Below are 17,501 nucleotides of genomic sequence, written 5' to 3' on the forward strand. Positions count from 1 at the left end.
TTATAATTTAGCTCGTCACCTTAATTCAATTATAAAAAACAAAACATCTTTTTCTCCCAAGTTTGGTTTACAAAATAGTCTCAATTTAGTTAGTAAAATTAAATATTGAACCTTATATATCTAAATTGATTTAATTAGATGTCGAAAATGTGTTGCATATGTGGTGGTTCGTTTAGACCAGTGTTTTTCAACGTGTGGGTCGCGACCCCGTGGGGGGTCGTGAAGGTTCTCTAGGGGGGTCGCGATGGCTGAGAGAAACAACTGAGTAAAAAAAAACAATAAAGCTTAAAAAATTAAATTTATTAAGAAACAAAATGTTAATAAAAGGACGCATATACTTGTCAACATTTGTATGTGAATACAAACAAATCACCTAAGAATAAAATACAAGAACATCTTAATGTGAAAGTTGCGCTTGTGTTTGATTGATCAATTTCTCCCATCGTGGATCAATTTGTGCTATATTGAGAATTAAGTCGTTTTTTTAAGTTTAGGCGATTTCTTTGCTTACTTTTTATTTGGGTCATTGAAGAAAAAGTTAACTCGCACAAATACGAGGTGGCAAATGGAATTAAATATTTTAAGGCCTCAATTGTTAATTCTGGGTATTCTCTTTTCCTTTTAAACCAAAAGGTATCTAAACTGACTATTTTTAAAAGATTTTCTTTTAGCAAATTTGCCTAATTTTGCCTCATTTATAGCTGCAGTTAAAAAGGGATTTAAAATCCACCGTTGCGCAATATTTTCTGATACTTCTTGCACTGAGAAGTAGTGGCATAATTCTTCCTTCAAATTATCTAACACCAGTTTCATACCCGGCATATATGAGTTAATGTTTATTGCACTTCCAACTTCTTCAATAAAGGCCTAGGTCGATGAAAATAAGTCGAAGTTGTTTTGATTTATAGACGATGACCACAAGTCATTTTTTTTTGTAAAGCCATGAATTTTGTCTTTTGCTGTGATGATATTTTCCTCCCGCCCTTGAAGACTTTTATTCAATATATTTAAATGCTCAAATAAGGATTATAAGGACGCATAAAAATGTTGTATGGAATTATATTTGAATATAATAACGTAGGTATATGAAAAAAATTAAGGGTCGGGGGGTCGCAAAATTTTTTTTCTTAGTATGGGGGTCGTGTCATGAAAAAGGTTGAAAAACACTGGTTTAGACCGTCACTCTACTGTTAAATTTATTGTAGGTACTATTTTACAGATATTAAATGTTTATGATACAACTGATTATTTAATTTAGAATATTATTATGTTATTAATAATATTACCTAGTTTATTTACAATATTTATTTGTATTTCTGTATCTATGGTAAGTCTCCATTTCTTTGCCACTGTCTATGGCACAGAAACCTTCATGTTTTAACACTTCGTACAAAACACAAGTCGAGTAAACGTTAGATATTCAAAAGCGACTTTTATTTGCGTAAACCGCTTAACACGCCCGCAAATTTATACACCAAATATGCATGCTGTTAGATATAGCTGGACGCAAAATTTAAAACTTTAAACCCTTTATAAGACGGCTCTTACAAAGTGGCCAGTTAAGTGGACGGTCACTAGATCGCTATTTCATATATTTTTATTCGAATGTTAAGATAATTTACGGCTCCCAAGAAAGCACGCTAGCTAGACAAGAGGCCAGCGTTCAAGTTACTATCAAACCCTAAAAAATATGCGCCATTTTCCAAGACAGCCTGTGAACTGGCCACCGTACACCCATACATACTCATCTGCTATCATCGGAAGTATACGTTACTTATTTGCAAGTAATGCGGTAATGAAAAAAATAATAACAAAAAATAAAATCGACTCACTACAAAGTAAAAAATAATTGAAATAAATGTTGGTTTTGTACATAGTTCTGAAATCGCCACGCAACATATTTCGTTGGATAACAGCGTAAATAGCGTGTCCAATATAAAGCTAAGCGTGCTGGGCGCAGGAGCGCCCGGCTCGCTTAGTTTTATATTGTCTTATTTGTTCCGAGATAACCTAACCATTTCAATACGAAACACTATAGGCGAGGCTATATTCAATAGTATATTATTGGCTAGGTTAGATTGGAACAAAAAAGCAAATAAATCAAACAAAGGGATAAAACTCTGCGAGTGAGTGAGTCCAATTCACCTTAATTTAGTAGTTAAGAAAAACTACAACGTTAACCTTATTTGTAAGAAGTAATTGTCAAGTGAAACTGTGGTTTAGGCCAACAGTGTACCTGCGTCATTTCGGATTTAAGTCTTGAAGGTCAAATTTTATATTGTATGTCACTACAAAGTCTAGCTTTCATGAATATTCTAAGTCATGAATAATATATGTATCCTAACACATTTGACTACATTTACTAACGAATTAGGCATTCCTGTAATGTTAGTGAATATGTTACAGTTATTTACATTTCTACAACTGTCACTTAAAAGTAAAAAATAATTGAAATATATATTGGTTTACTACATATTTCTGAAGTGTGCGCTCATGTTAAACACGCTGTTTACGTCGTTATCCAATAAAATATATTGAACGCCGACTTCAGGAATATGTACTAAACCGAAATTTATTTGAATTATTTTTTAACTTTGTAGTGACATAGAAGTCGGTTGTATTTTTTTGTTAAAAATTTTTTTTTACCCTTTTTAGTGATGACATACTAACATTCATAGTAATATAATATAAAATTGTATAAACGTGATCATGAATCTACATTGATTTTAAATTGATTGGAACCGCCCGTTCGCAGGGCGCTACAGCGCCCTGCTCACTTAATTTTATATTATCTTATATGTTCCAACCTAACCTAACTAAATAGTCAATAATGAACTGACTTTGCAATTTCATTATAACCTACACCAAATATCTTCAAACACAACTCAATTATTCCCATCGGTTGAGGAGTTACATATTTTGTCTCCGAGCCACATTATCAGACCCTTAAATAGTCAATGATGAACTGGCTTTGCAATTTCATTCGAACCTACACCAAATATCTTTAAACACAACTCAATTATTCCCATCGATTGAGGAGTAACATATTTTGTCTCCGAGGCACATTATCAGACCCTTAAATAGTCAATGATGAACTAGCTTTGTAATTTCATTAGAACCTACCCCAAATATCTTCAAACACAACTCAATTATTCCCATCGGTTGAGGAGTTACATATTTTGACTCCGAGCCACATTATCAGACCCTTAAATAGTCAATAATAAACAGGTTTTGCAATTTCATTAGAACCTACACCAAATATCTTTAAACAAAACTCAATTATACCCATCGGTTGAGGAGTTATATATTTTGTCTTCAGAACCCACTCTAATCCTGATCAATCTGATCATATTTAAATGGGACCAACTTGTAGCAATTGTCCATACACGAAATTAAAGGCATTAAAATAGGTTCATAAACGGCGAAGTTATGGCTGTTATATTTACATGGGTAGAGGAGTTCTCCTCATTTTCTCCAGAACCCATCGATGGATCCTAACCATATTTAAATGGGACCAACTTACAGCTCGTCTCTATACGATAAAAAAAGAATTATTAAAATCGGTCCACTAACGGCGGAGTAATTCGTGTACATACATAAAAAAAAGAGATACCGGCCGAATTGATAACCACCTCCTTTTTGAAGTCCGTTAATTACATTGAAATTTCATAAAATCCCAACGAAGAGTTTTATTATATTAGTTAGCATGTTATTTAGTTAATTTGGTAATTAGTAGCGTTAGTTTAATGTTTTTCACGTAGCACATGCGTTTTTGAAAATATGCCACTAGTTTTAAATTATCCCGCAAACAACGTTCTTTGATGGTCACGTTACCTATGACGCAAGTTTATAAGTACTACATGAAATTTAACAATAGCTATTACAATATTACCTGAAATATCGGGCGTAGCAGGTAGCATGACGTAAAAACTAGTGCATTATGAATGCGTAAAACAAAATTTGAATGAGGTTCACCGGGGCTATTGTAACTAAATATTTTTAATTTGCAACTTTGTATTATCGTAAAAGTCGAGTTTTAAACATTAGTATTATATAATAAAGTTGTTTGTTTTTACATAATATAATGAAAAAATAACGTAATAACTAAAGGAAAGAAAAAAATTCTGATGAAAGTCAAGCAATGCAATGCAAATGCTATTGTGATAAATGCAATTTAATAACTTAAACATGTTGCAAGCTATGTATATGAAACAATAAGAAAAACATATTTTAAAAATACACTAGACATTTAAGTGAAAATTATTACAATAAACTTCTGAAAATTGTCACTAAATTGCAATTAACCCAAGTCAAGTTTTTATTGGGCAAAGGTAACTATGTTCATAAATTAAAATAAACTGTCCATAGAATCAAACGCGAATAAACGTCATTACTCACCGTGGTCAGCGGGCCAAGACACAATACTTTTCCGCAAACACTAACGCCAAACGCTAACTTAAAAATGTATGGGAATGACATACCCTGAGGAACGGTAACGTCACGTCACTCTCGGCATCGGTGTATCGGCACGCTAAAGCTAACGCTCGAAATGATTCCGTGTAGCATGACGTTTTGCGGACAAAATTGTACACAAGTGTCATTTTTGACATTCGACATTTGGACATTTCGACTACCCTTTGCTACATTTATGTTTTATTTGATAACATATATAATAATTTAAACATCCTCCACGTTATTTCATACATTCGTTTCTATTATATCAGTGTTATGCCCTCCTGTGTTCTAGTTGGAAGGGTGTTCTAAGGCATTCCAGCTTAGACGTCAGGTAGGAACAGGCCACAGTAGCCACTTACTACCAAGTCGACTACTTTTAATATATTTTTTATATTTTAGCAGTAGCGGAAGTACCGGTTGCACTTCTGCTATTGCTAAATTATAAAAAAAATAAGACATACCTCTCAAAATAAACTGAAGTCTGTACATTACTGAAATAAATCTATGTTGGTCAGTCGCGGTTAAAACTTAGTGTTACACACTGTATAAATTTAAGTAACTACGTAAAAAATATATTACCTAGCTTCTTTTTTGACGAATAAACCATTGTTATCAATTAAGCACTTCATTAACATTTAGGGGTCGCATTTTAAGTTATATGGGTAGGCATACAAGGCAACAAAAAAGGTAGTGGGTAAGGTTTTTATCCTGTTTTATCCGTATATTTTAGCCGTGATGAATAAATAGCTTCATTCTTATTTATTAATAATAAATAGCTTCATTCTACAATACTAACAAAGCAACCGATCTGCGTTCGAATAGTGGCGGAATACACTTCAGGCTTCACCAAATTGCGAAGGGTGAACAGTGAAGCAATACAGGTGGCAGCATATACTATTTTGAAAGTTTGCCAGCGTTAGTTCCGCGGTAATTATAATCACAAATTTACAATGAAATAGTTGTCATGGAGCTAATGCTTTTAATAATGGATTATAGTTCAACATTGTCAATCTGTGTGCTGATTGCTGTCGGGACGGCCGCCCCGCAATGGAGACAGTTCAGGCGGTCAATGGGTCCCTGTGGGACTTTAAGGGAAAAAGTAAGAATTTACATTTTTATATAAAAATCTGGTTTCGCATATTTATATTCGCAAAACAGGAACATTGGTGGAGTGTCTTTTTTTACACAATTCAGTAAAAACGCTTTATTTCCCGAAGACATAGTGTCAATGTGGAATAGTAAACTGTAGGTATATCATGGATCATGGGGAATACGTTTAAAGGCTCCAAAATAAAAAAAAAATATCAAAATACTACAAGTAATTAATAAAGAAGCGGCCACGTTTCTTACATCACCGTTTCAAAATCAAAATTGAAAAAACCAAAGTAATGGAACCTCTGTCCCTCCCTCCATTTAAACGACTCCAACAACACCTCATAAGTTAAAATTCGTCAAATCATTTGCCCTATAGCCTGGGCATGCCAGAGAATGTGACTTATATACAGACATATGGTCAAAAAATATAAGTGAGCTAAAATCATTTTAACGAACAATTTCAGAAAGTAATTATCTATCAATAGTAATCATTGTTAGTTTTAGGGCAAGCGCATAAAACTAGTAATTTTTCCTTATTTTTATGCTTTTATGCTTCCAATTCTATTTGAAGATAAGTAACACGGTAATATTATAAATATAAATAATATATTGAATAATAATAAAGATATTAATGTAGCAAATATATATTTGTAAGATGCTACTCGTACAATACAGACACAAAATAATTGCAATTATAGATAATGTAAATTTCAATTATGTATTTCATTTTAGTTGATTTCGTTGACGAATGGTACATAATGCGCACACCGTTACCCGTCTTCGCGATATGGTTGTCATACATCATTTTCGTCCTCAAACTCGGACCTGCATATATGAAGAACAGGCCTCCATTCAAACTGAGGAAAGTCCTTGTTGCTTATAACGTGGTACAGGTCATTGTATCCTGTTATATATTTCAAATGGTAAGACTCAGAATTGTTTTATCTGAAGGTGGTAGAATCATTTATGCTTCGACCACCGCTACACCTATTTCTGCCTCATAACAGCAGTGTCAACGCTGCTGTGTTCTCATTTGAAGGGTGTGGTAAGGGAGACATACTTTTCCGAGACGTTCCAACTTAGTCCTAAGGGGTAGCGGCGCATCTGTGGTCGACCACAAGTAGGAATATCTAATCCTATCTAGGGTTAATCACAGATATCCATGGGCGGCAGTAGCCACTTACCATACTCCTATATATATTATATAAAATTAAAATTATCCTGTTTGAAATTCGTTGTTACAAGACATAAAGCTACGATTATGAAATTAAAGGTAAAAACATTTGTGGCTCGACTCCAGAGGCATCACCGCCACACCTATTTCTAACAGCAGTGTTCCAACTTGGTCTTTAAGGGCAGCTATATCTGTGGCTAACCTCAGATGGACATCCAAGAATATTAATTTTAGAATTAATAAAGATGTCCTTGGGCCACATTGTATGCTCATCTGCTTCTTCAAATTTCCACTGCTGAGCATGAGTCCTCAGCAAGAAATAGTAATCATATCACAAAGATGAGCTTGACTTTTTTTATTTCAGGGTTGTAAATTATTATTAAGAAATGGGTTGATACATCAAGTTTGTCTCTCGGATTCAAAAGATCTACAGCGGGATGTAAGTATTCTTGACTGTATAGTCTGATTCATAATTAGGTGTCCAAAATGTAAACAAAGAAATGTCATTGTCAAAATACGATTACAGGTATTGCAAACCCCAAGCAAATTAACAAGAAACGAAAACTTTCACAAACTCAACGAAAAACCAAAACTTAATAACTGCACACAATTTAAAAAAAACGCGCTATGTAAACTAGAAAACATTTGAGTTCGATCACAATTACGAAAATGAATAATATCAACTACGAAACTTAAAAATAGCGGCATAAAAAATGTTTTGGATTCCTATTGTATTACCATTACCACAATTTAATTTTCCGCCATAAATCTTGTTTTTTATTATTATTACTGTAAAATGAAATTGTTTTAATGTAAATATTGGAAAATGTGAATTGATTTTAATTTATTTAGATTATTACTTTATTATCGTAGTATACATTTAATATTGTCAAAAATAAGAAACTACCATTTGAATCATATTTTCTTGATAGGCCAACACCTTTGTTTACATTTTGGACACCTAATTATGAATCTGACTATAGACTGTGTTGGATTCTGACCACATAGTCCACAAACTTGGTTCTTTTTATACCTCTTGGAGGTTTATGAAAAACTCTTGACAATTCAGGATTTTACGATGTTTTCTTTTACCATTAGAAAAATATTGTCAATTATAAACCTTCATAAACTTGTGAACCTCTAATCCTCAACGGAATATGGAATAATTAAGGCAAGTAATATATACAGGGTGAATTTTTCAAACGGGCCTTCAGGGCCAAATCCGAAACTATAAGGATTAGCGAAAAATGCTGGAAGGAGTTACGCTGCCTCGTAACTTTGATAAAAACTTAACTAAATTTTGATAAAAACTAAAACTGCATCATTACTTTTTTAAAATAACTTTTTCCTTAGCAATCGGGAACCGAACGAGTTCATTTTGAAAAAAAAATACACTCTGTATATTATTCTACTATTTGATAGTGTCACTTATAAGGAGCAAATTCTGGGAAGTAATGTTATGTGACAAATTAAAGGAAAAGGACAATTTTGAAGAAAATACATATTTTTCCATACATTGGCATACTAATCCTTAAGGATTATACATAACAAATGATTTATGTATAATTCTTTAGAAACATACATAAGTCATACCAATGAAGAATTTGTTGGTTAATCAACTAATTATTCGATGTTATGACCATGAAATATGATTTAGTATGAGAAAGTAATAGTTTGGCAAATAAGTTACCGCCGTTTTTAGGATTTCTTTTTTAATAAAGATAGATAACTGATTAAATAGTAAATTCTTATTGTTTGTTGTTTACAACTTCGTTTCAACGTTAAATATCATATTCTACGAGTATATCTCTTTGTTTAGTAATCACTCGGATTTCACTCGAAAAAGTCATTCTCGCAAATTGCATCTATATTAAACGAAACTGCGCCCATAGCAAGTTAAATGTATTACAATGGTCCTAAAAATAACCTTAACTAAGTCGGACACAAAAATATAAATTATTGGAGAACAAAATGTCCGTTTCGAATGATTTAAAGGTGGTAGAACCCTTTGTGGTTCGACTCCGGCGGCACCACCGCCACACCTATTTCTACCTAATAACAGCAGTGTTAGGCGCTGCTGTGTTCCGGTTTGAAGGGTGTGGTAAGGGAGACAGACTTTTCCGAGGCGTTCCAGCTTAGTCCTCAGGGGTAGCGGCGCATCTGTGGCCGACCTCAGGTAGGAATATCTAATCCTATCTGGGGTTGATTACAGATGTCCATGGGCGGCAGTAGCCACATCAGGTGGACTGCATGCTCGTCTGCTATTCTTATATTATAAAAAAAAAAAAAAAAAAAAAAATTGGAACATTGAGCCAAAAAAATTGCTATTACGCGAAATGTTTAAATTGATGAATGGCGGGAACTTAACTGCCAAATTAATATGAAAAAATATGTATTTTCTTAAAATGGGGGCTTTTCCTTTAGTTTGTCATTTATGATTACTTCCCAGATTTTGATCCTTATAAGCAACACTACCACATAGTGGAATAATATAAAGGGTGTATTTTTTTCTTTCAAAAATCTCGTTCGATTCCCGGCTAGGGAAAAAGTTATTGTAAAAAAGTAATAATGCAGTTTTAGTTTTTATCAAAATCGGCCTCGTAACTCCTTTCAGCATTTTTCCCTAATCCTTATAGTTTCGGATTTGGCCCTGAAGGCCCGTTTGAAAAATTCACCCTGTATATATATATATATATATATATTAGGAAAATCCAAAAGTAATCAAAATATTGGTTTGCTGGCGAAAAACAGTTATTTACACGTAATAATTAAATCTTAAATACTAATCAAAAGAAATATCTCCATCATTTTCAAAAGTAACAAGTTTTCAGTCATCCTAATATTTATTTTTTACATTTACCTTATTTTATTCCAGGTCCTGGACAGCTACTACTACTACTTACTAGCTAAGCTCTCTGAGCTAGTGGAAACCATTTTTTTTGTTCTTCGAAAACGTTACAGACAAGTTTCCTTTCTTCACGTTTACCACCATTCCCTCGCCCTCATCTTCACTTGGGTTATGATTAAATATGACCCTTCAGAGATTTCCTTATTCATCGGGACGATTAACAGTTTCGTCCACATCATCATGTACAGTTACTACGCTTTGTCTGCTTTTCCTCGGTTGACCAAGTACTTGTGGTGGAAAGCCTATATTACGAAATTACAACTGGTAAGTAGTCAAAGTTTAGCAAAATATTTCTTAATAAAATAACATTCTTTACATACGAATAATACTCGTACAAAGTTGTGTAACGTTTGTGGAATTGCAATTAAAGATACAGATAAAATCAGTGACACAATAATTTGACGGCGTTGTCTATATTTTGAAGCATGCACATTATTATTTTGTGTTTATGCACTTTGTGTATTTTCTAGGTTAATTATTCTCCCCAAAAATTAATACACGTTATTTTTTTCTTTTTTTATATACATTTCTCTAATGACTTTTTTGGCTGCTTTCAGGCACAATTCGTAATAATCTTAGTGCATGCAACAATAGACTACAAGTACACAAAATGCGATACCACATTCATATTAATGGGAGTTATATTCTTCAACTTATTGCTGATGATAGTTCTATTTAGCAATTTCTATATTCAGTCGTATTTGAAAAAGAATGTGAACACATCAAATGACGTAAAATATAGTGGAAAAGAAAAGAAAAATATAACAGAAGATTACATGAATGGAAAACACGAAAAGATGAATGGAGTGCATACAAACGGGAAACAAAATGGAAAAGAAAATATTATGAAAGAAGAAAAACGGTGTTAGTGGTATCAGTAACGGATCAGACAAAAATAAAATACAATAGAATTGTAAAATAAAAATAAATTTTGGTTTCTAAAGAGATGCATAGTGCAACTTACGCATATTCTACAGTTTAATTCCATTAAAAATAAATAGCATTTTCTGGCGTATGTTTTCAATCTTGTAGTTTTAACACTTAAATGTCCTAAATATCTTTATTATAATAAACTTGATATAAAGTTGGTATAAAAACTATAAACTTAAATACAGAACACAACAGCGTTTAATATTGCTATTATAAGGCAGAATTGGTGTATGGATGGTGCTAGTGCTAGATGGAGACAGACCACGAAAAATAATAACTTCATAGCAAAATATTAATAAATCTTGCATTAACAATATTCCTACATTGTTGTGTGTAGTACAACATACAATATTTTCCCGGAATTATAATATTTATTCATAAATAAAAAGAACATTATTCAAACGAGTAAAGTTGTCCTCGTATGTAAATATTCGTCAGTATGCCCAAGCCTTTAGAATACACGGCGCGAATGTCATATGTGCATTTACCCTAATATCCTACCTGATAAGAGTTTGTTCAGAGTTATGTTTAAGCGTCCATAGCAGTTTATGTATTGCCTAAGTACAGACATTACTGTGCGAGTTAATGTTGGCCGTCAATTTATTCAAAAAACGTGAGTACTTAAATAAGTATTACTTTTTAATAAATGAAGGAATTATTAATTTGATTACTCAATTGCAAATTTTAACAAAGGCAAACAATCCTGCAACCTGATACATGAATACGAATAATAATAAATTAAATAGTAATAAATGCAAATCTCATATTTTTGTAGGAAAATTATTAATTATTGTTGTGTAATAAAACACAAACATTATTGTAAATTACACGATCAGATAAAAGTGCATGAGTTTTGTTATATGTGTTTAATGAGTTATTAATAATGTGATTAATATTTCGATTACAGTTTGGGAATACAATTATAATATTTGCTAGCACAGTCATGCAAAAAAGTGATAGGGATAATTATATTAAATTGAATTATTAACAGTAAATAAATACATAAACAAATGTATATTCACGTTGTATGAATATTCCAATAATAATTATGAATTCCCTAAATTATGATTCATTAAATACGCTGTGATAAAAAAGTATAACGACAGTCGACAGCCATGCTAGAAGTCTGTGGTTCGAATCCCAAACTGAACATCAGTTTTCGAAATTATGTGCAAAAATATCACTTCACAAATTCATTATTACACCTCTTTTAGGTAGAGCATCTTTTTCATATGCATTGAGTTAAGTAATCAATGACCCTGGTCATTATAATAATTTGGATTCCAGGTGTGATAATGTTTATAAGTCGACCTACATTTATAAATTTTAATCATAATAAGATTTGGGATTGTTCATTTTTAAGAGTGAAAAAATAAATTAACAAATCTATGTAAATCACATGTAAATAAGTACGCAACTTGTAATTTTTTAAATAACTCTCTCCTAAAGGTATAGTCAACGCCAAACTGTTAGTCCGCTCTGAAGTTGTTGCGAGCAGGTGTTGTCGTACAACTTGTTATGGCGACGCGATTCATTTCAATATTTAGAGCGGACTAGGAGTTTTACGCGAACTATACTTTGTATATATAGCTGCAATGAAAAGTGTGCATTTCCAACTTGTTAACTTATTCACGCCTGGTATGGATTTATACTTTCATAGCTTCATCTGGAGGCACTGCCGTGCCTCGTCCCGTGCCGTGCCAAGTCGAGCCAAAAAACAAAAAAAAAAGGGAAACGGCCGTACCATACTAATATTCCCTTGTTATGGGTGCCCTAAAAAAACAGTACTAATGTTATAGTACAAACCCAGAACGGAAATCTAAATTCATAATTTTGTCTACCTGGATGGGGACCGAAGCCGAAACCCTACGTCATACTTATCGTTGCATCATGCAATCATAATAAAATGAATCATATGTACCGCCTGTAGATAGAACCCTACTTTACTGCGGCGTTGATACTGTCAAAGTTACTTCCGCCTTATAAGTGTTAATTATCTTATCTGGTTGATAGAAAGGTGCCGGAACTATGCATTACAGTTTGACCAAGCATGATGAAGGCCTTGTAACAGCAGTGTCAAACGCTGCTGTGTTCTAGTTTGAAGGGTGTGGTAAGGGATACATACATTTCGAAGGCGCTCCAGTTTAGTCCTCAGGGGTAATCATATCATGTCTAATCCTATCTGGGGCTGATTAAAGATGTCCATGGTCGGCAGTAGCCACCTACCATCAGATGGGCTGCATGCTCGTCTGCTACTCCTATATTATAAAAAAAAGGTTTTTGTATTTCGGCGGAACGGTGTGGACGGCTTTATGCAATGAGGCGACCATAGTTCTCAGGAGTGCCAACACTTCTGTGATCGGCTTTACCATCTGATGTACTTCTGTCTGCTACTTCAAACTCTAAGAATATTAAGTAAATTTGTAGGTTTTTCATATCATCTTACTAAAAATTATTGTGTCACAATGTTAGGTACCGTACTCCTACGAAACGGCTTTACCGATTTTCACCAAATTTTATATGCATATTCAGTAGGTCTGAGAATCGGCGACTATATACTTTTTATACCCCTAAGTGATAAGCGTTGTTCACCCTTAACATTTTTATTTATATGGCAACACAACGTTTTCCGGGTCCACTAGTTTTTTTATACAATTTTATTTTTGTCAATATTGATCTCGGTACTCATTTCTACATTTTACTTATTTCTTATAGATACATTAATAAAATCATCCTATATATTCAGATTAACGATAAGATTAGATAACATTGCAATGTAATTATAAGTGTTGTGAATGAACGTTACACGGAATAGATAGTTCTTCCTATTCTAGGAAATAGCAACGTACCTTACAGTGCTACATATTTAAAGTAAGTCATACTTAGATACTCTTTTAAATCGCTTTTTTTAAATAAAATTCGCGAAAAAAATAATTATTACGAAAAATACGTGATTAATCATAAATATTTTGTAATAATTATTCCTAGGCGTTTACATATATTCATTGTAATCGCGTATTTTTCGGATATTTTCAAATCGTGTATTTAAGATTCTTTTAGTCCAATACTTTGTAGTTTATTACAATTACGTGAATTAAATAAAAAAAAAATATAAAAAAATCTAAGATCAGATGGCAAGCAGCGAGAATGACATATACTTGTTTACAAATAGTGTGACGTCATAAGTATGACAGAGCGTTTTCAGTGATAATCGATCAGATATATCAGAGATAATGTCTTTATTAATTAATTTATATATTATTTAATAATTAAATATTTAGATTTTAAAGGCCACCATTTATATGTATAGATATAAATTTTGATTTGTGCCAACAAGCCTATTACAATATGTGACTAGCTAGCTAATAAATTGAGGACTTAAAGTTTCTATTGTTCATTTTAAAAATTGTTAATTTAGGTCTTTGTTTGGCTAATTTTCCAATTTACAATGGCCCGTGCTCTAGGGTGATGAAACAAAATATAATTCAGTGATGAAACACTTAAAACATTTGATTGTGCGGAATAAATAGTTCAAGTTTAATGAAGGGTTAAGAACGCAATTTGTAATTTGATTTTGAACTAATTTGTATAAATTACTTTGTTTCGTTAGTATGAAGAAATGAAAAGTCCACAACGTAAAAATTATTTACTTATTTGCAAATGTCTATATTAAACGTTATTTTCTTTTCTTAAATAATTACATACTGTTCAAACGAAATTTCGACACCTTGACAGGGCTATTACAATTCAGAAAATATGACATACATGTAATACTGATATACACGTACTGATATACATATCGAGGAAATATTAGTCGGTTTGTATTTGTTATCCCAGTATTAAAAAAAAAACTTTGTAAAACAATCAAGTATATATTTATAACGATTCAAGAGATAGATCCCTTCGAGCCCCGTGACAGATGAACAGACAGCGGAGGTCCCGTTTTAACCCTTTGGGTACGGAACCCTAAAAAGTACCACAACACATTATCATGCATATTTTATTTTAATTTGAATATATTAATATCATAAATGTAACATGTTTTCCCCATTATATAATTAATTTCATTAAAAAAAATTAATGTAATTGTAATGTTAATTAATTCCAAACACCCATTCTCAGTTTTTAACGGTTAATACATACAACATGCAAAAATATTCTTACCTAATTAAATGAAATACCAGATAAGATTAATGTAATATATTCATAGTCCCCTCCATGTTTTATTTTTTCAAAAACGGTGTTTATGGATTAGAAAGATACATACTAAATAGAAATAATACTATTACAACAAATTTAAACGTAATTCTTATTTTTTTTAATAAGTAGTAGTCTCTGTCAAGTCTTACTAAGGAACGTTGTATATCTATGAAGTCCACAATTTTTATGTACGCACGTTACAAGTAATATAAAAATATATTACAAATTCTTGTATGAAAATAATGTCAAAGTCAATCACGTTACATTTGTATCAAACTAAAATATCTTATTTATAAAATTCTCGTGTCACAATGTTAGTTACCGTACTCCTCCGAAACGGCTTAACCGATTTTTACCAAATTTTATATGCATATTCAGTAGATCTGAGAATTGAATACTATCTACTTTTCATAACTCTAAGTGATAAAGGTTGTTCACCCTTAACATTTTTTTTATTTATATGGCAACACAACGTTTGCCGGGTCAGCTAGTTCTATAATAAATAATCAGTTTATCCTAACGTGCCAAAAGGAAAAAGGATGGCAATCGCGCTAGCCAAATATTACTACATTCTAATGGCTTCCCACGACCCGTAATTCTACGGATTATCCAAGGACAACGGATGACCGCTGATATCCTCGTTCGCATAATAGCTCTTCCCACGGCTCATGTCGACCTGTTGGTCGTTGATCGCATGATCGCATCACATCTTTGAAGTTACCAAATCGCGGTGGATCCAATGCATCGTTACGGACTCGATCGCACTATCCCTGATGATGCTGTGACGTCTGCAGCCTGTATTTTTTTTTTATCATATAAGAGTAGCAGACGAGCATGCAGTCCACCTGATGGTAAGTGGCCACTGCCGCCCATGGACATCTGTAATCAACCCCAGATAGGATTAGATATTCCTACCTGAGGTCGGCCACAGATGCGCCGCTACCCCTGAGGACTAAGCTGGAATGCCTCGGAAAAGTTTGTCTCCCTTACCACGCCCTTCAAACCGGAACACAGGAGCGCCTAACACTGCTGTTATTAGGTGGAAATAGGTGTGGCGGTGGTGTCGCCGGAGTCGAACCACAAAGGGTTCTACCACCTTCTGTATGATACCCATATGACATCGAAAATTATTCAAGTTATGTAAATTAAACAATCCATTTAAATTATCACGTTACTTTTTCGTAACTTGCTAAAAATACTAATCAGCTTGTCTAACGTGCAAAAAGAAAAAAGCAGGTAACAACTGCGTTGGCCAGAATTTAATGGCTTCCCACGAACCCACGGATAAACATGAACCGCACCAAGGCTCTAGTGTAAATCGGTCTATCGAACTTGAGATTCCAAGTAATTTTATCATTTCAAAATTCGAAATTTAAAAATGCGAAATCTGTTTGCATTTTTGGATTTACCGAATCGCAGAGGATTCGATGTACCGCTGCCGTCTCGAACGCAATACCTTCGACTATCCACTTCCCATCGTGCGTCGGGTCATCACGATCCGTGGGAAGCCGGCATCGTACACAAATTATTCAAAACTATTCGAGCCATGAAAATGGATTAAGTAATCCATTAACATTGGTTTAAATGTAAGGTAAAGTCACCTATTTCCGCGGTATTTTCACCAAAACTAGAAAGAGCGTCAGATATTAAGCACTTACTACGGCTTAATAAGGAATTAGATAATTTAATCATAAGCTTTATTATCTGTACTTTTGAAAGAGACTCGACATTTTACGATTAAATATTGATTAAAATGTGTATTTAAAATAAATATGAACCAAGTCAGAAAACCCTGATTCCGATTCTGTAAAAATCCTTATTCCGATGTATTTGGTTCCTAATTCCGAGTATACAAAATAAGGGAGTGAAAGAGATAGAACGACTGCTACATGGTGTATAAAAATAAATGTTATTTATTGAATTTAGTTTCAATTTCGATTAAATATTTTTTATTATTTAAAGAGTAGGTTTATCAAAAGTGTTCTTAGCTATGATTAAAGGGAACCTGCCGAAACAAAACTTTTTTACGATATAGTTTCTTGACTGATTAATTTAGCTAATGTATTTCATGTATTTTTTTTTAAACTGCAGTCAATTCGTGTATCTGCAATAGAATTTTGGACATTCTTTTTCGTGTACTTTATACTAGGGTTTATTATCGTACACCACAAATAATAATAATATGGAATATCGTCACGCGGTTTATAGAATTATTTCGTTTTGAGTAATTTAATCAAATGAAAACGCCTTAAAATGTTCTATTTCTTATTTAAATATCTATTAAAATCGTATAACAATATTAATTTTTCATTGATTAGGATTAAGCGAATTACTGATACAAACAATAGAAATGTTCTTAAAAACCGATGAAAACTTTAAGCACCCTGTATGGTATTTTGCGGTTATGCCACGGATTAATGTGCCCATATAACCTAATTCCGACTCATATACATCGGAATAGGTTTCATAACTAAAAAACACGTTTTCAAATTCCGATTATTAAATAATAAAATACTTTTATACAATTTAGAGGCAGAAAGATGCTTTATTGAAATATGTACGTAATAATATACAATACTTGTTCAATATTACATCGATATATAGATGAACTTCATTTTCTCTCCTCAGTTGTCCCATAGAAGAAATTAGGAAAGTACATAGTTAGGTCATCTTTGATATTATATAATTAGGTAATGCAGTACAATGCAGTACCTCGGAAAATGATTTCGATATTAATTG

At 32.8% G+C, this 17,501-nt stretch overlaps 2 protein-coding genes across 2 annotated transcripts in view; both read left to right on the forward strand.

Moving 5' to 3' along the window:
- The first annotated feature begins 4,641 nt into the window (after window positions 1–4,641).
- On the forward strand, window positions 4,642–10,501 carry LOC140750808 (very long chain fatty acid elongase 7-like). The gene is made up of 6 exons (XM_073084532.1): window positions 4,642–4,786; window positions 5,452–5,554; window positions 6,283–6,473; window positions 7,089–7,163; window positions 9,600–9,896; window positions 10,328–10,501. The coding sequence occupies exons 2-6, from the start codon at window positions 5,503–5,505 to the stop codon at window positions 10,499–10,501; spliced, it is 789 nt and encodes a 262-aa protein (XP_072940633.1). The 5' UTR covers window positions 4,642–4,786; window positions 5,452–5,502.
- Window positions 10,502–11,046: 545 nt separating this feature from the next.
- Window positions 11,047–17,501, forward strand: part of LOC140750966 (very long chain fatty acid elongase 7-like) — a 31,057-nt gene continuing 24,602 nt past the window's right edge. Inside the window, exon 1 of the mRNA XM_073084730.1 lies at window positions 11,047–11,175. The gene's annotated coding sequence lies outside the window, so the exon portion shown is untranslated. The remainder of the gene's footprint in view (window positions 11,176–17,501) is intronic.

The sequence above is a fragment of the Epargyreus clarus genome, unplaced genomic scaffold, assembly GCF_041222505.1.
Source record: "Epargyreus clarus isolate Ecla_fem2 unplaced genomic scaffold, WU_Ecla_fem_2.2 ptg000021l, whole genome shotgun sequence".
NCBI lineage: Eukaryota > Metazoa > Arthropoda > Insecta > Lepidoptera > Hesperiidae > Epargyreus > Epargyreus clarus.